The sequence below is a fragment of the Ambystoma mexicanum genome, chromosome 1q (assembly GCF_040938575.1).
Source record: "Ambystoma mexicanum isolate Mex_15411 chromosome 1q, UKY_AmexF1_1, whole genome shotgun sequence".
In the NCBI taxonomy this organism is placed as follows: Eukaryota; Metazoa; Chordata; class Amphibia; order Caudata; family Ambystomatidae; genus Ambystoma; species Ambystoma mexicanum.
In genome coordinates this window covers 245174316-245195905 of record NC_090922.1, presented here as the reverse complement: position 1 = coordinate 245195905, position 21590 = coordinate 245174316, and the positions used below count along the sequence as shown (strand labels likewise).

Below are 21590 nucleotides of genomic sequence, written 5' to 3'. Positions count from 1 at the left end.
TTTGAGCCTATGCAGAAGTCAAGTCTTAAACACCTTACTTATAAAACTGCCTTCTTAGTGGCTATCCCATCCATAAGAAGAGTTAGTGAACTTCAAGCATTGTCAGTGCAGGACCCATTCTTTGTTATCCACAAGGACAAATTTGGTTTTACGTACACAACCTAGGTTTTCTCCTAAATTCATTGCCAAATTTCATGTAAACCAATCCATTGGGATGCCGGCCTTCTTTTAGAACCCAACAAGATCAGCTGAGAAAAAAACGCCATACACCAGATGTAAGGAAGGCGGTCTTTTACTATGTAAACAAGACCAGACCGCTCAGAAAACAGACAAACTGTTTGTGTCCGTAGCATCAGGCAGAGAAAGGGACCGCATTTCCCAGAACGCCTTCTCCAGCTGGATAGTCAGATGCCTACAGCTCTGTTGCACTTAATCAAGCAAGACACTGCCTTTCACTCCAAGAGCTCACTTCACTAGGGGTGCAGGAGATACTTTGTCTTTTATCGCAAATGTCCCTCTGGACACAATTTTCAAAGCAGCTACATGAAGCTCAGTACAAACTTTCACTCAGCACTACTCCATTGACTCTCATTCCAAAGCAAATGCACAGGTGGGACAAGCGGTTCTAAAACATCTATTTGCCGCTGGACCTTCTCACAACCCACCACCTTCTCTTAACACTGCTTGCTAATCTATGCATATCATGTGATCTAAGGAGATTCCACATTCCATAAGCCTCAGAAGGGATACATTACTCACTGTAATCATATTTCTGATGCTTGTATCGGCTTAGATTCACATGCCCCTACCCTTCTTCCCCTTGGAAAGAAGGTGCTTGGATGTTTATATGAGCTTTATCTGATACTTATCTGCTTTAATACACCTGTAATCGCGCTACACTTCATGCTACCTCATGTCAGAAACAAAACCAATCTGAGGGACCTAGCTGCATGAAGGACCATGGGTACAGTGGACGTCACACTAGGGGGATAGAATTACTGGCATACCCTGTTGACATCCCTTTTCGAGTTTCGAAAACATCAACTGTAATACTCTGCAGCTTCCACTAGATGGTCGGCCTATGCATAGCATGTGAATCTAAGCAGATACAAGCATCAGAAATATGATTACGGTGAGTAAAGTATCATATATATATGTATATTGAATACCGAACTGAATGAAAATTGGAAACAAAGCCAAAGTAGCTATATTGAACACAGAAATTTGTTTTATGAGCAAAGCTTATGCCGAACTGAAGCTAAGAGGAAAGTGCCCATTTGAAAAGCATCATACAGAAAATGGCACGATTGTGAAGAAGTATAAAAACTGTGGGGGCATGAACCAGACCACCACAAAGTGAACTTTATGACTGGAGACATTGGAACACGGGCAAAGCCTGGCAAGAGATGTGTGGCACGTGTGGCCAAAGCAGAGGGGCTCACTAGGAGAAACCAGGGGAGGGTGATGCTGCTCCTAAAGTCAAAAGGTTGAGTCTTGGCAAATGAATGCATCTGTGCACCGGAGCATGTATAGATTAACTTGTGTGAGCTGGAGAGTGTGAGGTTCCTGGTTGCGCGACCTGTGGTGGGTGGACCGTGTGGTCCGACAACTGCGCCTAGACCAGTGAGCCCTAAATCGTGAAAGCTAAAAGGCGTTGTCAAACCAAGGAGAAGCACTGTAATCAGACTGGTGAGGTTAACCACAGGGTGCTACGTTGAAGTCTTGTGGAAGGGAACCCTGAGACTTGATGAACTACAAATGCTGTTTTGAGGAACGAGTCTCAAGACCTCTTTTCTTTTGAACAGTGTTGCTTGAGACTTGGGTAAGGGAGCCCCGAGGATTGCGTGGAACTGTATTGCGTTGAATACTGGAAAGGAAATCTTTACACTTTTTAGTGAACTTTCATGAACTTGGGGAAGGGAAGCTGAAAAGGAAGCGAAGCGCTGGACTAAGCTCAGAAATTTAGGTTGTTCTCCATTTCTTTCATTATTGACATCCCTACACATTGTTTAGTTTTAGTTGTGAGGGCAAGGATAGGTTTTGGACGCACAGACTTTTCAGTTGAACTCTTTGACTCAGACTTTCCTTAGTTTTGTTCAGGTAGGGAAATCCCACCTTTGTATAGGGCAGGTTAAGCCTTCTACCTTCCTAACATTTCATTTAATGCATTATTTTATTTTGAATTGTAAGTCTGTTGGTTGTGTCTTACTTCATGCGGCCTTCACAAAAGACAAGTTAAAATGGTTACCCTTTCTAAGATGCTTCAGGCCCTCCAGCTTCAGGAATGGACGGATCATTTTATTTATTATGCATTTGTTAGGCCCGTATACAGCAAGTCAGTTGTGTTTCAAAGCCCCCACAGTGCAACAGGGAGGGAAAATGGGATTGAAAAAGCATCAAAACACTGAAGGATAAAGACAGAGCTACTGGTCCTTGTGAGCATTCAGAATGTGCAAGTGCAGAGAGACTGGAGCGGGAAGAGAGAGTGTGGGTGAGTGCTAGAAGTGCCAGTGACACTGGATGAGCAGCAGATGTAAGTGCCCAGTGGAGGAAGTGCTAGGCAGAGGTCAGCTGCCAATAAATAGGTAATTGCAGGCCTACAGTGGCATAGGCCAGTGGGTGCCAAGGCAAGTGCTGGGGCAGGCAGAGGCTGAATGTGATTGGGTATTGAGGCCATTGGCCAGAAGGACACATAAGGACCATGGTCACCAATCTCACCAATATCTGCAACTGCGAGATGTGTAGAGGATGGAGGAAGGATGAGGTGAAAAGTAAAGTCTCGAAGAGCTTCTGAAATTTGAGGAGATTCAGCCAAGACATAGAGGTAGGGGGAGGCTGTTCCACAAGAGGAAGGCAGCTGAGGAAAGCTATCAGCCACCAGCCCTTTGTTTAGCAAAGCGCTTGACACATAGTTTGAGGAGCGCAAAGATCTAGAGGGAGAGTATTGAGTAAGAGCAAGTTGTAGATAGCATGGTCCCCGGCCCCAGACAGCATTATGGATGATGCAGAGGGATTTGAATTTGATCCTTGCAGAAACCGGACACCACTTGAGAGTTTTTAGGGCTGGATAAGTCTTGCTGCCCTCTTCTGGCTTAGCTGGAGGGGTCGTAGAGAGGAAGAGGGTAGATTCAGGAAAAGGCTATTGCAGTAGTCTAGCCTAGAGAGAACCAGAGCGCTGGAGACATTGAGCTGAGAAAAGACAAAATTCCTTTGAGAAGGACTAGTTTGAAAGTGCGATTTCTTGGCAAGGTCCTGAATGTGAGGGAGGAAGGAAAGGGAGGCGTCGAAGATGACTCCAAGGTTTCTGGCCTCAGAAGAAGGAGATGGGGCAGGGCCCCTAGAGGGATGCCCAGAGTGAGGGGGGAAGAAAGAGGGAGCAGGAGTCTCCGTAGAAAGGACTATTGGACCTTCAGGTTGCTTACTTCCATGTGCCTATTCATCACAAGCACCGGCGGTACCTGAGGTTCGGCATTGGCGTTTCTCATGATCAGTTTCGAGTTCTGCCGTTCGGGCTGTCCTCCGCCCGAGGGTTTTCACCAAGTTGATGAGTGTTGCCAGAGAATTTCTGGAAAGGGGGGAATTCACGCCTATCCCTACCTGGATAATTAGCTGATCGGGCCCATTCTCCCGAACAGGTCCTGGAACATCTCAGCATCACCTGCCACTTTCTCCATAGATTTGGCTTCTCCCTCAATTTCAAGAAGTTCCTCAAGATACCTTCCCAAAAGCTCCAATTCATCTGAGTGGTCTGGGATGTGTCCTCTGGGACAGCCTCACGACCCGAGGGGAGGGCGCAGCACAGTCAGCAGATGGTCACCAGATTTCAGAATGCCTGCATCTTACGATTTCTTGAGGTTGCTCGGCCTCATGGCATTCTGCATTTTTCGGCCTCATGGCATTCTGCATTTTTCGGCCTCATGGCATTCTGCATTTTTCGGCCTCATGGCATTCTGCATTTTTCAGCCTCATGGCATCCTGCATTTTTCTGCTGCCTTAGGCTCATCTGAGAATGAGATCCCTCCAGTGGGTCCTCGGGTCCCAGTGGTCTGTTTTTGTAAAATATTTCAGATCTACTTAAAGTTCTGAGCAGGGTTGCACTAGATATCCTCACTTGGGGAAATCTTTTGGCAGCCATTGCCGGTTATAACCCTAGTTGCAGATGCCTCACCCACAGGGTGGGGAGCTCATGCCAACGATCTGATATGCAGCGATCGTTGACCTCCACTGTAGCCCAAACTACACATCAACCTTCTGGAGCTGAGGGCAATCAGACTGGCGATGAAGGCCTTTATTTACACAGCAGTACGTGGAAAGAATGTCCTGATAATGATGGACAACACAGTGGCCATGTACTACCTCAACAAGAGAGGTGGTGTAGGGTCACTACCCCTGTGCAGAGATGCAATGCAGCTCTGGTTCTGGGCACTTCAAGAAGGAATCTCCTATCACCAGTTCACCTAGCTGGAGAGGAGAACATGGCGGTCGGACACCCTGAGTAGGCAGAGCATGATTGGGAACTAGCTCAGGAAGTTCTTCAAGAGTGCTTCGCCCTTTGAGGAACCCCTCAAGTAGATCTGTTCATGTCCAGTATCAACAGGAAGTGAAAGCTGTTTTGCAATGGGGAATTACCTCAGAGAAGAACTCTAGGCGACACATTCGTAGTGCACTGGGAGTTTCCACTCCTGTACCTAATTCCTCCAGTCCCCATCATTCCTCGTTTGATCAGGAGGTTGAAAGTTCAGGAAATCCATAATCCTAATTGCTCTGGATTGGCCCAGAACGGCGTGGTACCCAGACTTTCAGGACATGTCCGTCCATCTGCTATCCAATCTGTCTTCTGCAAAGAGAGGACCTTCTCTTGCAAGAGTGGGGTAGGGTTCTCCATCCAGAGGTCAAGACTCTAAACCTTCACTCATGGTTTCTGAGAGGTTGAGATATAAGTATTGGGACCTCCCGGAAGACGTGATGGAGATTTTGCTTTCGGCCAGAAGGCCCGCAACAAAATCTGTATCGCTGCCATTGGAACAAGTTCTGCAGCTGGGAGAAGAATGTGGATTCTTTTCTATGTGACACACATATGGTATTATCATTCCTACTGCATCTGGCGAATCTGGGACTCTAGGGATATTTGGCCGTGCTATCTATTTTAAAGCGCACGTCTGAGCAGACATCTTACTTTAAAATACCTATTGTAATCCAATTCTTGAAAGGGCTCACAAATGTGTTCCCTCCAGTCCCTTTTGTGGTTCCCGTTTGGAATTTAAATCTAGTATTAAAATTCCTCATGTGTGCTCCGTTTGAGCCACTTCATTCTTGTCCATTAAGGTTGTTTACATTGAAAATCATCTTTTTAATGGCCATACCATCTGCTCGCAGGGTCGAGTTGCAGGCCTTATCGTGTAAGCCACCATGTACAACCTCTTATAAGGAATACGTTTTACTAAGAGTCAGAACTACTTTTCTGCCGAAGGTGAAATTCTGACACCACCTATCTCAGAAAATTGAATTGCCAACTTTTTACCTTCCTCCTCATCCTGGTAAGGAATAGGAAAGGTTTCACAGACTTGACCACAAAAGAGCTTTAAGCTTTTATATTTCTTGTATTGCAAACCTGAGGCAAGATGATCAGTTTGTGGATACACCGGGCCAAACTGGATCTTGCAGTTACAAAGCAAGTTTTATCCCGTTGGATAATTGTATGCATAACCGAGTGCTTTTGTCTAGCTGGTATGGATGTCCCTGTCGCCTTGCAAGCTCATTGCACAAGGGACGTGGCCACTTCATCCTTTCAAAGGGGGGTGCCGGTGTAGGACATCTGTGCGGCAGCTGCTTGGTCATCGCTAAATACCTTTACGAAACACTATTGTCTACACTCTGCATCGGGAGACGAGCCAGGATTCTGAAAGGCTATACTTCACAGCATTAATGACACACCTTAAAAACTCGTACTTCCTCCTCCTATACCATACTGCTTTGGGAGGCTATCATAAGATAAGGAATACTTGGGAGGACACAATCCATTTGAAGATCAAATTACTTAACCCTGCTCATGTTCTTTCGACTGATGTTCCTCCCACGTATTACTCATCGCACCTCCCATCCTACCCTTCAGTAGTCTTTCTGTGCATTACACCTTTCGCTTCTTGAGGGCCTGGTCTCTTTTTGATCTTGCGAATGTTGAGTATTCTGTAAACAAAATACTAGGAACTGAAGTAACGGGCGCAGTGCGTGCTACGTATACTGTTGATGATTTGCCTCAAGAGTGGACTGAGGCCTTTGAGGGACATTGATTCAACGCCGTTGCACAGCACCCTCTTCTGCAAAATTTCCAAAGCAGCTGACGCTGGTACGATTTGTCTTTAAGATGAGGAATACATGGGAGGAAAATCCAGTCGAAAGAACATTACCAGGAATAAGTAATTTGTTCTCCTGATTTAGTAGAATATAAAACAAAATGGTGATCAGCTATCCAAGATTGAAATGCCAAAAGGCAGGATGACAAAGTATCATGAATGGAAGGAGTAAAAGAAGAAAAGGACAGGATGAGTTTGGTGTCATCAGCATAGAAATGATGGGACACTTCAAAAGCCAAGATAATCGAAGCAAGAGGGGAAGTATAGAGAGAAAAAAAGAAAGGGTCCCAACACAGAATCCTGAGGTACCCGATGAAGAGGAACAGTGGCAGAGTAGTAGCCTGCCCAAGACAGAGTACGTGCGATTGAGAAGTACGAACAAAATCAAGAAAGAACTGAACCGGCAAAACCAAAAGATGAAAGGAGCAGTGCATGGTTCATGGTGTCGAAAGCAGCAGAAAAATCAAGTAGAATTAAGAGACCAATGTTTCGAGTACCGAGCAGAGAGTAGTGAGTCACAGAACAACAAAAAAGCAGTTTCTGTCGAGTGAAAAGATTGAAAACCAGATTGAAGACCAGTAAGAATAGAATAAATCCACTAGGCAAATGAGGATCCCCTTCAGCAACCTCCTGGAATACAGAGCAAGAGAAGCACAAAATCGGGTGCAACTAGTTGTCCGACAATCCAGAGTTACAAACCTTTCACAAAATTGTTAAAGAACTTCAAGCAATCCTGATAAACGATGGACTGTGTGAGGGTTTTCCCTAAAATCCCCCCTCCTAGCTTTCAGACAGCTAGCCATTCACAGAGAAATAATAAGTAGCAAGTTACAACTGCATCGCACACAAAATGGAACAAAGCCACGCAATGACAATATGCCTGATCTGTCCACATATTCACAGTTCAGATACAATCAAGATACCCCAGGCGTGTTAGGATTATAACATCACTGGAATTTTCGCATGTGCATCCAGCAGTGTTGTGTATATGTGTATGAAATGTCCCTTGGAGGGGGCAGGGGGTGTTACATTGGGGAAACTGATCAGCAACTACATAAGCAGCTGAATCTACTTGTACAAAACTTTAAGCAACCAAGTAAGGACATGCTCATCTGTGCGCACTTTTTTTAACCAAATCGCACCCTCAATGACTTCCAAATTGCAGTGCTGGAAGTTAACTTTAGAACAGACAATGCACGAAAAGCATAAGAATACAAATGCATGCAGACTTGCAATACACTTGAAAATGGTTTAAATAGACATCACTGCTTCATGAGTCACTATACCGAATAAAAAATTCCCATTCTTTGCACCCATAGAGAGCCCCGGTTCGAAACCGAGAGACCTGTTTTTCTTATAAAATTTCTATGGCTCTTTACAGACACTTGACTCTCACGTCCCCGGCCCATCTACTTCTCTAGTGCAGTGTTATGTTGCTGGACTAATTCCTGCCTAAGCCCTACCAGCTCTTTAAAAGCCCAGTCCCATAAGCTTCCCAGGCTGGTTAGTGCTCCTGTTCAATGACAAAGTCCTCTCTGATGCAACCCCCCTCCATCCCGGAGATGTAGAGAAGCACACTCTCAATACGGCAGGATTCTTTTCGCACCATCCATCACAAGCCAAAATGCCAAAACATGACTAATGGTTCCCCCCTCCTTATTGGGCTTCTGGGAGGACAATACTGAAAATGTGACCAACACCCTTAATATTTTTGCAAATACAAGTGTCCACAAGTGACTTGCTGCATTTTCTATCCCAAGCTTAATGAGGGAGGGAACTTCTGAAACATAGGATACTTGTGAAGGAAACCAATCGGAAGCAGACACAAACAGATGAGCCATTCCAGAGGTGAATCACTGAGCTGCCCTACTATTCCAAAAGGCTCATTCTCTTCCTATGCCTGATGAAGTAATTTGAAAATTATGAAAGTGTGCAAATAAATGACTTTGCTAGCCTAGCAAATGTATCATCTTGTTGACTTTTTGGCTCAACACTTTTTATATTACCATTGGCTAACACTGTACAAGAAAACATATCTCATAAATATATATTATAACAGTTAAACTAGATGTGCTGTAATTTATTGTGTTTGGGACCAATTGTCATTGGTACAAGCCTATCCCCTCCTAAGAGTGAAGCCTGACTGCTCTGGTACCCTTACCCATTTAGAGAATGTTGATCTTACTTGGACACATGTTCTCCCACTAAGCACATGTCTCTTCACACCTTTCACCGTCGGGCTGTATAAAAACAAATCTGAAAGTAATTTTCTGTTTCCAGACTTGCCAGAGAATGAACAGGTTCAGTGGGAGACATTTACATCTGGTTCCCTCTCAGAAACCAATAAGAAGAATACAATTGACTTGGTAAGCAATTCTGTTTTCTGGAATGTGTGATCAATTTCTAAGTTAAATAGATGTGCAGTAGTAATGCTATATGTTCTTCAACTGTGTTGATTGAAATCGACGTTCATTTGCTTACATTTTAATGGGAATGAAAAGCAGAGAATAGCAGGGAGTTGTATTAGTGGGAGGAAACAAGCATACAACAAAGAAGTGTCCCAACAGGAACAAAGGTTAGGGGCTATAACAGTGGTCGTAGTCACTGCATGTTGTCTCATGAAGTGGTTATTTGATGAAGAGGCCACTCTTTAGAAGGTGTGTATAACTAGCACCTGGTGTGGTGTCCTCATATGGGCTCTCTGTCCAGTAAAGAGCCAGCAACATGTGTTCCTAAGTAACACATACCTCTATGTCCTCGTATTGGCTCTCTAAGCTTCGCGAGCTAGAACACACAATTCTAAATATTTCACATTTGTATCAATTTCACATATTTTATTCTTTGAAACAAGTATAACATTTTAAAAGAACAGTTTCTAAATATACATGATCTATACAGTCACAAAAGTGAAACAAATAACACTGAAATCAAAAGTCATAAATTGAAAGAATAGAAAAGAAAAGGAAAATTCTTGAAGTTCAAGACAATTGTAGCAGACAATTGCAGCTGGTATCCAAAATAGAACTAAGTTTAGGTACCATCAGATGCAGGTTACAGTAAGGGCTACCTGGGTCATACAATCAGTTATGATCAAGACCCAATCTAGGCTCAGCAACTCTCTCAGTACATTTGTATCAATCACTCGTGTACTTGAGAGGTAAATCTAATGGTTAGGCAAGTTAGAGTCCAAGTGGGAAAACAAAATTGTTGTGGACAAAATATTTTGGAACGTTGCTATTTGGTGGGTCTCAATGTTTTGTTGAATGAAATGAGGGCAAAGTGTATTAGTAGGAGGAAATATTTGTTCCCATTGTTTTCAATTATTCTGAAGGGAGAGAATACATCTAGCAGGCTTCTTTACATTTGATTGAAATCTACTGATTTCCAAAGCTCACGAAAATACATTTTTGCATACTGATGTTATTGTAGCACTTAATAATTTGTGTCACTTCTGCTAATCTGGCGGTTTTAATAGTACAACAGTTCAGCTGAAGTTGCGGTTGTTTAATGTTTGTTTCAGTCTGTATTTATAAATAGTCACAGATCTCCACATTAACGTGATCCTATTTATTGATGCCAATACATTCCAGAAAGGACTAAAAATTGTATTATTTAAAAGTGAATTGAGTTACTTAGTTGCCCGAATTGTCAGGCCACCTTAAAGATCTTGTTCAAGGCTCACCTTTGTGATCTGATGCATGTTATGTGATTACCAGTCCTTCACTCCCAAGTAGCCTTCAACAGTTAGAAGTAAATGAAAAGAAATCTGTACCTGCCAGCCTAAAGGTGAAGTCTTTTTTTCTGTTACCACTAGATTTCCATGTCCAATTGTTCTCATAATTCATCTGTACTTTAGGAATTTTCCATGCATGGCTGACATGCCATCCTGTGTGCATCTGTCACCATGTCCATCCTGTAATCTCCAAACTGGAGCCGTCACTTTTAAAGCAGATTTGCTAGCTTTCAAACATTCCTGGTGGAATCTGGGGTAGGAGCCAGATGCACACACACTCATGCATTTGGAAACATATGCATTACAAATATGTACCACTCATAAAGATGTAGACATTCACTATTGACTTGGCTGTTTCAGTAATGTTCACCAATCTGAAGAGTTCAGGGATAGTCCTTGATGAGCCTTTTAACTCTGCTGTTGAGAGTTCAAGTAAGGACAACGCAGTATATTTTTAAGACGTAAAGGATCTCCAAAAGTGGAAGAAGTTACAGAATGCAAGACCACTTTAGTTAAGAGTAACCTAACCCACTTGTGACTTGAAATGCCATCTTGGCATTGTTTGTGTATTTTGTTCGTGGGCATGGCTAGTGTGATGTTATTCTGTGGATGTACTACATGCCAGTCCTGTAGGGCTCTGTGCGCTCCTCTCCAGCAAACCACCTTCCGCCCCTCAAATTGCACCAGCCCCGACTCCCCACTCTCCCACCTGTTGCCACAAGTGCACATCCTACTCCTACGTCCCGCCCCCTTTCTTACATACTGTATGGGGTGTCCCTCGCTAGGGATGGGAAACAGAACCTTTTTCACCATAAAAAATTGTCTTCCACTTTAAATTTAGATGCCCGTGGGGGTGCGGCCATGACTCTGCTCACCAGTGCTAGTCCTCAGTCCTCTTTTCCGCATTGACGGGTGAGGACCGATTTTCAACAGCACTCCTGGGTTAGGCCTCTGCCCTTGTAATTCCACACGCTCTTCCCTGGGATATTTTCTTTTTTCCCTTTTCTACATTGCAATTATCAGAGTAATACTCTGTCCTCTGGTGCCACCCTCCTCCCCAGCGCATGTGGGCGATGGCGGGTTTCAGCAGGTGTCCGGCCTGTGAGGGTTCCTTCCCCATGTCGGATCCTTACGCGTTCTGCCTCCCGTGTCTTTGCCCCGACCACAGCTGGGATGGCTTGTCTTCGTGCGACGCACTGACCCCGCGCTCATTGAAGAACCGCTTAGCCAGGTCGAGGGAGCCGTTTGACAGATCACCACCAGAAGACATCAAGACATATATAAGGAGGAAGACCAGGCCTAAAATAAGGTGCCCTGTGCTCCCCAACCCTCTGCAAGGGCGACTCCTTACCTGGGAAGCAGCCAAGCGGGAGGGACCTTCCAGGTCCTAAGACCAGCCAGGGGACGGAGGCTCTGAGAGCTACCAGCAAACAGGGCGAGGGGTCCCAGGATCCTCCCGGTCCCACCGTTGTGGGGCCGCAAGGCTCTAGTACCGGGTATCTCGCTGAGGGGCTCTGCTCTAACACCGGGCTCGTTCCCGAGGGGGTGCCTATACGCAGCACTACCGGCGTCATGGCCGAGGGCACACAGCCTCCCAGGTCTTTACCTGAGGTGCAGGGGAGGTCAGAGCCTTCGTTCTTAAGCATGCAGGCAGAGACTGGTCCCATCTCGTCGGGCAGCAGGCTCGTGGCGCTGGGCATGACAAAATGGCTGCCCGGCCAGCCAAGATTGCACTGCATCCTCCGCCTCCCCACTCTGGCACGCAGACATGGTAATGCACATTGAGGTGGGATTGGACTATGACTATTACCTGGTCCACCTCATACCCAACCACATCTGCAGGGGCAATACACAAGACTCCGGCTTAGTGAGACAAGGGGGGACAAGAACACAACAGCATACACAGCTTCAGGGTCCTGTTCCCATGCAACCAAGCCCTTCACCAGCATAACAAGGATGTGTTCTTTGAAAAGTTATTCACCCTCAAGAAGTCGCCTCAAATGGGCACCATTCTCGGGGGCTGGGCGAAGCCTCTTTCCACGCAACCTACAAATATGCACCTAGACGCCAAGTATAGGCAGGTGGAAGGGGACTCACACTTACTATCTGTGCAACCCCATCCTTCTTCCTCTGTTATAGCTGCGGCCTCAATGTGCTCTTAATCGCAATGCTATGGCAGAAAGATATTCTCTAATGCTACACTCCACTTGTGCCAGGCCAACGCTGATGCCATGTTAGCAGCGGTGATCCCAGAGCGCTGGCGGGATGTAGCGGACCTCCTCACGGTGCTCCACACACATAGTCAGGCGAGGTTCAAGGCAGGGTTGGTAGATGCGAAAATAGTGGCCAGGATATCGTGGAGTCTACAGTAGCTCACATTGACACAGTGGGCATAGCGATCTGTGTCGCCACCGACTAAAGGGGGACAGCTTGGCTGAAGGCGAACAAGTTTAACCACGATTTGCGGGAGTGCATTCTAGAGCTGCCATTTGAGGGGGGGGGGGTGGAGGACTTGTTTCACTCCATCCAGGCAAGGAGCTTGACAAAAAGAAAAATTGCTCTCAAACAGCTAAGTCCTCGGGCTTCCGTCTGCTGTTTCATCTTTCCTCCCCTGCACGCCAACAGATTGGCACAGCAACTCTTTTGGGGGAAATACGGTCGCTCATTGCGAGTCTGGCGATGGAGGAGGTTCGAGCTTCACAGCGAGGCATGGGCTTCTATTCCTGTATATTTGTCATAGAGAAAAAGAACCAGGCTGGCCTGAGAGTTGTTCTAGACCTTTCATCCTTGAACCTCCCTAACCCTTCAACAGTTCAAGATGTTTACCCCAGCACTCATTGCGAAGACACTGGGCCTCATTACACGTTATGCGGTAAACCATGGTGCTATTAGCACCATGGTTGCCGCCGGTACCATACCGGTACCACCATGGAGGAAAGGGGAATTACCACCCCATTCCAAGGTTGGCGGGGCGGTAATTCCCCCTTTCTCCATGGCCCTTCCCCATTCCCATTTTTGCCCCATAGGGCTCAATGGGAATGGGGAAGGAGCTAATTACGGTACAGCAAATTACGGTACCGTAATTAGCACCAAGGTCCCTTTGCGGCTCCCAACTTTAACTGCTGGTCTACACCAGCCTTTAAGGTCGGGTCCCGCAAAGGGACCTCGTAGTAAGGTGGTAAGGGTTTACCGGTACCGGTGCCCTTACCGGTACTGGTAAACCCTTACCACGTACCGTGTAATGAGGCCCACTGTGTGGGGGAGACTGGATCTGCTCCCTGGATCTGAAGGATGCTTACCTATATGTCCTGATTTGGGAGCCCTTTTCCCTCTTTAAATTTAGAGGCGCGTGGCCCTTGGTGGCATGCACTCCCCTGACTCCACCCACCGGCGCCAATCCTCAGTCCCCTTTTCCGTGTTGAAGGGAACAGGACAATTTTCACAGGCCCTCCTGGGTTTTGCTTCGGCCATATAATACCACGCGCTCTTCCCCGGATACTTTAATCTGTCTTTGTCTTCTTTTATCAATCAGATACTCGGTCCTCTGGCGCCACGCTCCTCCCCGGCGCATTTCGACTTCAGCGGGATTCCCACGCTCTTTACCTCCGCTACCTTGGCCCCGACCATGGCTGGGAGGGTTGTACTGCGTGCGACACGCTTGCACCGCGTGTTCTGAAGAGCAGGATAGCTAGGTGGAGGGAGCTCTTCGAGAGGTCACCTCCAGAGGACTTGAAGGACTTTGTCAGACATAAGTCAAGGCCCAAAGGAGGGCCGCTTTTTTCGAGCGCTCCTCGCAAGGGCGACTCCTTCCAAAGGAAACGCCAGAGCGGGAGTAACCTCTCAGGTTCTTACACTAGCACAGGTACTGAGGCTAGCTTAGTTACCGGGCGCCATGCCGAGTGGTCTGCAGATCCTTCTGGAGACGGTGCTGAGCGACGGCAAGGTTCTTTTACCAGGTGTACACCCGAGGGGCTATGCCCTAGTACCAGCCAGATGTCTGAGGGGCCGTCGTCACGCAGCACTACCGGCGATACCGCTGAGAGCAATACGCCTACCAGGCTCCGTCCTGAGGTGCAGATTAGGTCTCATGATCCACCGCCAAGAGTCCTGGTGGAGGCCGGGCCCAGTGAGCCAAGCACCACGACTTTGGCACGTGGCACGCAGCTTGACAAGATGGCCGCTTGTCCGATACCGCCCCTTGGAACGGAGCAGGTGGGAGAACAAGTTAAAAGGTAGGACTGGTGTCAACCAGGTACGTGGCCTACAGCTTATCCATCAGCATCACAGAGCAGGTTTACACAGCAGACAGCTAGGAGTATGCACCGGCCCAGCAGCCGCCTGCTAACCCGTCAACATCACCTGCCACCCCACTGACCTGTGAGGACAGGTTTTTTTAAAAGTTCCTCGCACTCATGAGATCTTCTCAGATGGGGGGGGTCATCCTCTGGGCTGTGATCAGGGACATGCTCCCTCCGGCCCCTCCGCCTGCGCCTATAATCATTCCTCCTATGGCTCCAGCGCTGCTGCCCTTGCCAGCTCCTTCGATTCCATTTCCCCTGCCTCCCACAGTTCAGGCGGTTCCACACCAGCCTCCGGCTCCTGTCTTCTCACCACAGCCCTCAGCGCCCAGCACTCCTCCACCCACTCCGGACCAGCCGGACACCCTGGTGGACACAGACGAGGAAGAAGACCCTGATACGCTTTCGTCAGCCAAGGCATTCCATGAACGTCTCGCAGGTTTGGCAGCGTAACTTGGGGCTTCCTCAACCCAAGCGGATCCTGATGCAGAAAGAAGTTGTCGCCTTGGCCGAAAAAGGGTGGTTTAAGCCCTACTCGGCCCCGCCTATCAATCACCGCCTCAACACCAAGTATAGGCAAATGGAGGGGGATCCACTCTTGCTGCCGGCACACCCTGAGCCGCACTCTTCGGTGTCACTCTACTCAAAGCCTGTCATTCTCGGCCACCTCGTTCTCACCGCTGTTAGGCAAGGAGGAGGAGATCTTGGAGGCTTACGGAAAGAAGGTTTATTCCAATGCCTCGCTGCACCTTCGTCAATCCAATGCAGATGCCATGCTGGCAGCCGTTGACCAGAGGCTTTGCCGGGAAAAAGCCGACTTCTCCAGCATGGGGTCTGGCGTGGATTCACATGCTCATGAATATTCCCCGTCGTCAGTCTGGTAGAGAAAAAATCAGTATTGGTTTCGTTTCTGATCCGTCTTTCTTAGTAGTAACCAATCACTGGTCTCTGGGTCATACTGTCCCCAGCCAATGACTGCCCTCTCTATAAGCCCTGCCCCTGGCAGCCATCCTCAGATTTTTACCACACGTTCAAGTGTTTGGAGTCCTCGTGCTAAAGCTCTCGAGCTTTACTGCGTTTTGGTGTTTTTTCAAAGAGTTTTATCTAATTTTTTCGGTCAATCGAGCCTCAAGCTCCACCGGTTCTACTTCCAATCAACGGGGACCCGTTTCGGAATTTTCTACACCCCTCAAGGGTAAAGTTTTCGCCGAGTTACGCTTCTTGGAGGATTCCAGATGTTTCTGAGGCCTACCCCGCGGACATGGCCCAGGAGAAAGGAAGCTCGACACCCGGGTCCAAGCTGTTGAGGAACTGTCCTGGATGCGGATTACAGAATGTGTTCAAGGAGGATGAGCACTCGAGGTGCCTCTACTGTCTTCACGAGGACAAAACGAACATGGAGAAGGACTGTGGGTTTTGCATGAATATGTTGAATCGGACTATGAGGGATCGTCGGACCCATCTCGCCAACTGAAGTCCAAGCGGTCTTCTAAGTCCTGTGAGGGCGCCCCGGCGACGGGGGCCCAACAGAAGGCAAAGCACCGCGGGCACCGGGAGCGCCGAACGGTCGGGCTCCTCGGCTGCCAGGCAGGGCGACGCCATCAACCACGAGCCAACGCTCTGGCTCGGGGAAAAGAAAATCCGAGAACCTGGCTAAGCTACTGGAGAGGCCCCGGTCGATCTCGAAGGAACCGGCCGAAGGGGAGCGAGGCGGTGACCCTCCCCCTACGGTGAAGGCCTCAAGCGCGCCTAAGGTGGTGAAGGCCTTCATTCAACCGGCCAAGGCCTCTATTGAGGGAGTCGCTGTGGCCCTGGCAAAGCCTTTGGAGGCTACCCCAGTGGACGCGACCTCGGGCCCAGAGTTTCCCTGCCTCCGCGGAGGGAATCCTCTTTTAAGCCCATCGAGAAGACCCCCGTGAGACCCCGGTGGAAAAAGAGGGGGGGTGGTGGCCGTTACGGACACAGTCTCTGAGGAGGAGCTGGTCGAAATCGAAGAGGGACTCGACAAGAATTTGGAAGAGGCCCGGTCCCACGGGAGGGATCTCGACAAGGGGGACGACGAGAGCGAGGGTGGCGATGACGAGGCTCCTGTGGAGGAGGAGCAACCATTGCGCCTGTTGCAGCCCGAGCCACAGGACAACTCGGCGGCCATTTTGACGGCAATCAAGCCTTATGCATGGGGATAAGAACGAGATTGCCCCTACCCCTGATGGACGACCCAACTGAACCTGGTCCATCGGGAAGCCCTCCAAACAAGAGGATTCATCCAGCCCTGCCCTTTCAGCCCTCACGGCCCTCTCAGCCTTTGTCTCCTCCTCCGGTCTCGAGGGATGACACGGGAACAAATTCGGCCACGACGGGGACGGATGATGACGGTGGTGACGACGGGACTGACCTCCCGTCGCAGATTCCTCGGGCATCCCCGCCCGACGAAATTGGCTCCTTCCATGCCATGATTGCCAGGGCGTCCGAGCTTTTCCAGCTCTGCCCCGAAGAAAAGAAGGAAGGCTTCCTCTACCAACGGCGCGAGGCCAAGAGGAAGACTGTCTTTGCGGTGCCGTTGCTGGATGACATCTGGGACGAGGGACTTGCTCTCCTGAAGAACCCGTCCACGACGCCTGCCAAGAGGGACCGGTACGAGAAGAAGTACCGGGTCCCCGACGGCGCCCCTTTGTGCCTTAGAGCACAACCGACCCCGGATTCGGTCGTCTCTGCAGCGGCCAAGAAGAAAGCGTGGGGGGCATCGGCTTCAACCTCAACTTCCCTGCCGGACGGCGAGAGAAAGAAGCTAGATGCCAAGGGACGACGAGCCATCTCGTCTGCGGCGACGATTACGGCGGCCAACGCCCTAGTGATTGTGGCCCGCTACGACAGGGAGTTGTGGTACAAGATCGCCCCCTGTTGGACTTCCTCCCGGACGACAAGAGGGCAGAGGCCCTGGCTATCCTACAGGAGGGTGAGGTGGAGTCGGACCACGCCATAACGGTGACCACCGACATTGCCGACACCAGTTTCCGCCAGTTGGGCAACAGCGTTTGCCTTCACCGGCAGGGGTGGCTCAAGGCGACGGATTTCCACCAAGACGTACAAGCCAAAGTTTTGGACATGCCCATTCGACGGGAACAATCTGTTTGGGAAGACAGTGGATGAGTCCCTTCAGGCCATCAAGGCCGACACGGAGACGGCTCGAGCCTTGGGAGTTCTGCAGCAAGGACGGCCGCCCTTTCGGAGGCAAACAAGGGTTTGGCGGCAGCTCCTCCACATACCGTGAGGCGGCCCATTCCTCGTCGCAAAAAGCCTACAGGGGACGAGCAAGTCAGGGGGATCTCACCGTCGTCGCTAGGGAGGCCAAGGCGGCAAGGCCGCCGCCAAGCAAGACTGAACCGGCCGTTGCGTCGGGCCCCCACTGAAGCACCCCGGTGGGAGGCCGGCTGACGAAGTTCGTCAGCGTGTGGGAGTCCATCTCCACCGACCGTTGGGTGCTGGATGCCCTGGCCCACGGGCACACTGTGGGATTTCTAAAGAGTGCCCGCGCATTCCTGCCGTGGCCAGGAAGGAAAATCATGTCCCTCAACTGCTGTTGGAGGTAAGGGCGATGCTCAAGAAGGGAGCCATCGAGCTCATCCCAAAGAGGCTCTGGGGCTCCGGAGTATACTCAAGATACTTCCTTGTCAGAAAGAATACGGGAGGATGGCGTCCCATCCTGGACTTGCGTCGGCTAAACAAATACATCAAGGCACAGAAGTTCCGGTTGGTCACCCTCCAGCACGTGCTGGGCAAGCTGGAGGAAGGCAACTTCCTATTGTTGTTGGATTTGGAGGATGCGTACTTTCACATCCCCATCCTAAAAGGACACCAAAGGTTTCTCAGGTTCGTAGTCCAAGGGCGGCACTACCAGCTCAAGGCCCTCCCATTCGGACTGAAGTCGGCGCCCAGTGTATTCACCAATTGCCTGGCTCCAGTTGCGGCGTAGCTGCGCTTGCAGGTGATCCACGTCTACCCCTATATGGACGATTGGCTCATCCGAGCAGGAACAAGGGAAATCGCCATCGAATACACAGCAAAGACTGTCTGGCTGCTCACGGACCTGGGATTCTCCATCAACTTCCCCAAATCCCACCTGGTTCCGTTGCAGGTCGCACTGTTTCTGGGAGCCAAGCTCGATACAGTAGTGCGACTGGCCTCGCTGTCGGAGGAAAGGACGAAGGCCATCCTGGGCAAGGTGCAGCGCCGCTGGCCAAGGTGAGGGCCATCAAGTCCCTTCTCGGAATGATGTCCTCATGCATCTATTTGGGGTGCCGGTGCAGGCTTCGGATGCGTCCTCTACAGGAGTTCCTCGACGCCCATTGGCTATAAGCGGCGGGCAGTTTTGAGGACAAGATCTCGCTCGACGAGGGCTTCCGCCAAGCAATTCGGTGGTGAGGCAACCGCGCGTATCTCGCGGTGGGCACAGACTTTGAGACCCCAGTACACCAGGTGACAGTGACGGCGGATGCCTCCCTGGAGGGGTGGGGAGCACACACCGGAGATCCTCACGCGAGAGGCCTTTGGCTCCCGGAGGAGAGGCCGCTCCACATCAACATACTGGAGCTATGGGCGGTGTTCTGGGCCCTCAGGTCAGTCCTCCCGTCCCTCAAGGGCAAGGTGGTGAGGATCTTCACCGACAACACCACCACGATGTTCTACATCCGGAAGCAGGGAGGAACCAGATCACCAGCCTTATCCAAGGAGGCCCAGGATCTGTGGCACTGGGCCGTCTCCCAGGGTATGTTTCTGGTACCCTTCCACCTGGCAGGAATAAAAAACACCTTCGCTGACTCACTCAGCAGGGAGCTGCGCTCGTGCCGCGAGTGGTAACAACGCCAGGACCAAGTGGATCGACTCTTCCAACGATGGGGCAAACCCCATATCGACCTGTTTGCGACAGCGACAAACTCCAAGTGCCAGAGGTTCGCCAGCAGGTTTCCCTACCGAGGAGCATGGGCGATGCTTTCTCGTTCCCCTGGGACGGCCTGTTCCTGTATGTGTTCCTCCGTTACCGTTGCTGCTCCGACTCATCAATCAACTCAAGAGGTCCCGGTGCAGGATGATCCTCGTCGCACCGGCGTGGCCGAGACAGAACTGGTTCCTGGACCTTCTGGACTTGTCAGCGTCCCCACCGATCAAACTGTCGACGGACGCAGATCTTCTCTCCAGAGAAGGAGGCGCCATCCTTAATCACGACCTGGGGTCGCTGAACTTGAAGGCCTGGCTCCTGCAGCACTAGAGTTTGGAGGGTACGATATCCCGGCGGACTGCAAAGAGGTCCTTGCAAAGGCCAGGGCGTCCTCAACTCTCAAGTGCTACGGACACAAGTGGAAGAGGTTCTCTCTGGTGTCGTGCACAGAAGATTAACCCTCTACGGATTACGGCCCCTCAAGTGCTACCGTACCTACTGTCGCTGGCCAAGGCGGGACTAGCGCATGCTTCCATCAAGATACACCTGGCAGCGATTTCCCGATACACCAGAACTACAGGACGTCCATCCCTGTGGTCTCACTGCCTTGTGAAGGAATTTATGAAAGGACTGTTCCGATCGTTCCCGCCGGTGAAGGCTCCGGCCCCGGCGTGGGAGCTCAACGTGGTGCTGACCAGGCTCATGGGGGCGCCATTCAAGCCTCTGCATTCGGCAGCGTTGAAGTTCCTGTCGTGGAAGACAGCATTTCTTGTGACCATCACCTCCGCACGACGAGCAGGAGAGATCCAGGCCCTATCAAGCAAGCCTCCATACTGGACTTTTCACGAAACGAGTGGTGCTGAGGACGCACCACTCCTTCATGCCCAAGGTGCCGTCGGACTTTCACCTCAACAAGCCCTTGGTGTTACCAGTTTTCTTCCCGTCGCCTTTGTCGCCGGCCGAGAGGGCTTTGCACTCGCTGGATGTGGCTAGAGTGCTGAAATTCTACGTGGATCGCACAAAGAGTTTTTGGAAGACTTCACAGCTGTTTGTGAATTTTGGACCTGTAAATCAAGGGAAGGCTCTCTCGAAGGCTTGCATTTCCAGATGGCTCTCCGGCTGCATCGTGCACTGTCACCGGTTGGCAAACCAACCGTTGCCCGGCGGTCCGAGAGCCCGCTCAACCAGAGCAATCGCTGCTACCACAGCGTTCTTGTCTGGTGTGCCCCTGCTGGACATCTGCAGGGCTGCTACGTGGAGGTCGACGCACACCTTCACGAGATTCTACTGCGATGACCGGGATTCCAGGGAGGAGTCCAGAATCGGCCAGGCAGTGCTGCGCAACCTGTTCACTTAAGGTGAGCCTGGTGAGGAGGTAAGAGATGCTTAATGTTGAGCCTTGCCACCTCCCGTGGTTGTGCATGTGTGTACTTCTATGTATTCTTATATTCATGAGCATGTGAATCCATGCCACACCCCATGCTGGAGAAGGAACAAGTTACTTACCTGTAACTGTTGTTCTCCAGCATGGGTCTGGCATGGATTCACTTGCGAAGCCTCCCTCCTACCCCTCTCCGGCTCTTCACTTGGTCAATCTGCCACTTTAGGTGCTACCAAATCTGAGGATGGCTGCCAGGGGCGGGGCTTAGGGAGAGGGAAGTCATTGGCTGGGGGCAGTATGACCCAAAGACCAGTGATTGGTTACTGCTAAGAAAGACAGGTCAGTAACGAAACTGATACTGATTTTTTTCTTTACCGAGGATTCCCAGCCTGACGACAGGGAATATTCATGAGCATGTGAATCCATGCCAGACCCATGCTGGAGAACCAACAGTTACAGGTAAGTAATTTGTTCCTTCCTTCCGGAACTTCCGGTGCAAAGCCAGGCACATTTCAAGGAGGGAATGATGGAGGTTAAACTGGTGGTATGCGACATCATGGAGTCCACTGTGGGCCACATTGACATCTCTGGCCGGGCCATATGCATCGCCACGGACATGAGAAGGACTTTCTGGCTTCGGGCTACTAAATTCAACCCGGATGTCCAGGAACGCATATTGGACATTCCATTCGAGGGTGGTGACCTCTTTCCTTCCACCACTGATGAGGAGCAAGATGAAACGAAAAACAGTTTACAAACTGCAAAGTCTTTATTGATCCTTATGAAGGCCACACCCAAAGCGTACACCCAGCTGCATCAGTGCTTTGACAAGGGGTGGGCATTCAGCGGGTTCTGGGGCTTCCAAGAACAGAGGTCCAGACAGCCTGAC

General features: G+C 50.0%; 1 protein-coding gene across 5 annotated transcripts in view; it reads left to right on the top strand.

The window, feature by feature from the left end:
* The window catches only part of PPP6R1 (protein phosphatase 6 regulatory subunit 1), a 1952116-nt gene that overhangs the window by 1065673 nt on the left and 864853 nt on the right, over positions 1 to 21590 (top strand). For all 5 annotated transcript variants that reach the window (XM_069638194.1, XM_069638176.1, XM_069638186.1 and 2 more), the window contains one exon: positions 8634 to 8719. In XM_069638194.1, the coding sequence (XP_069494295.1) occupies positions 8634 to 8719 (86 nt within the window). The remainder of the gene's footprint in view (positions 1 to 8633; positions 8720 to 21590) is intronic.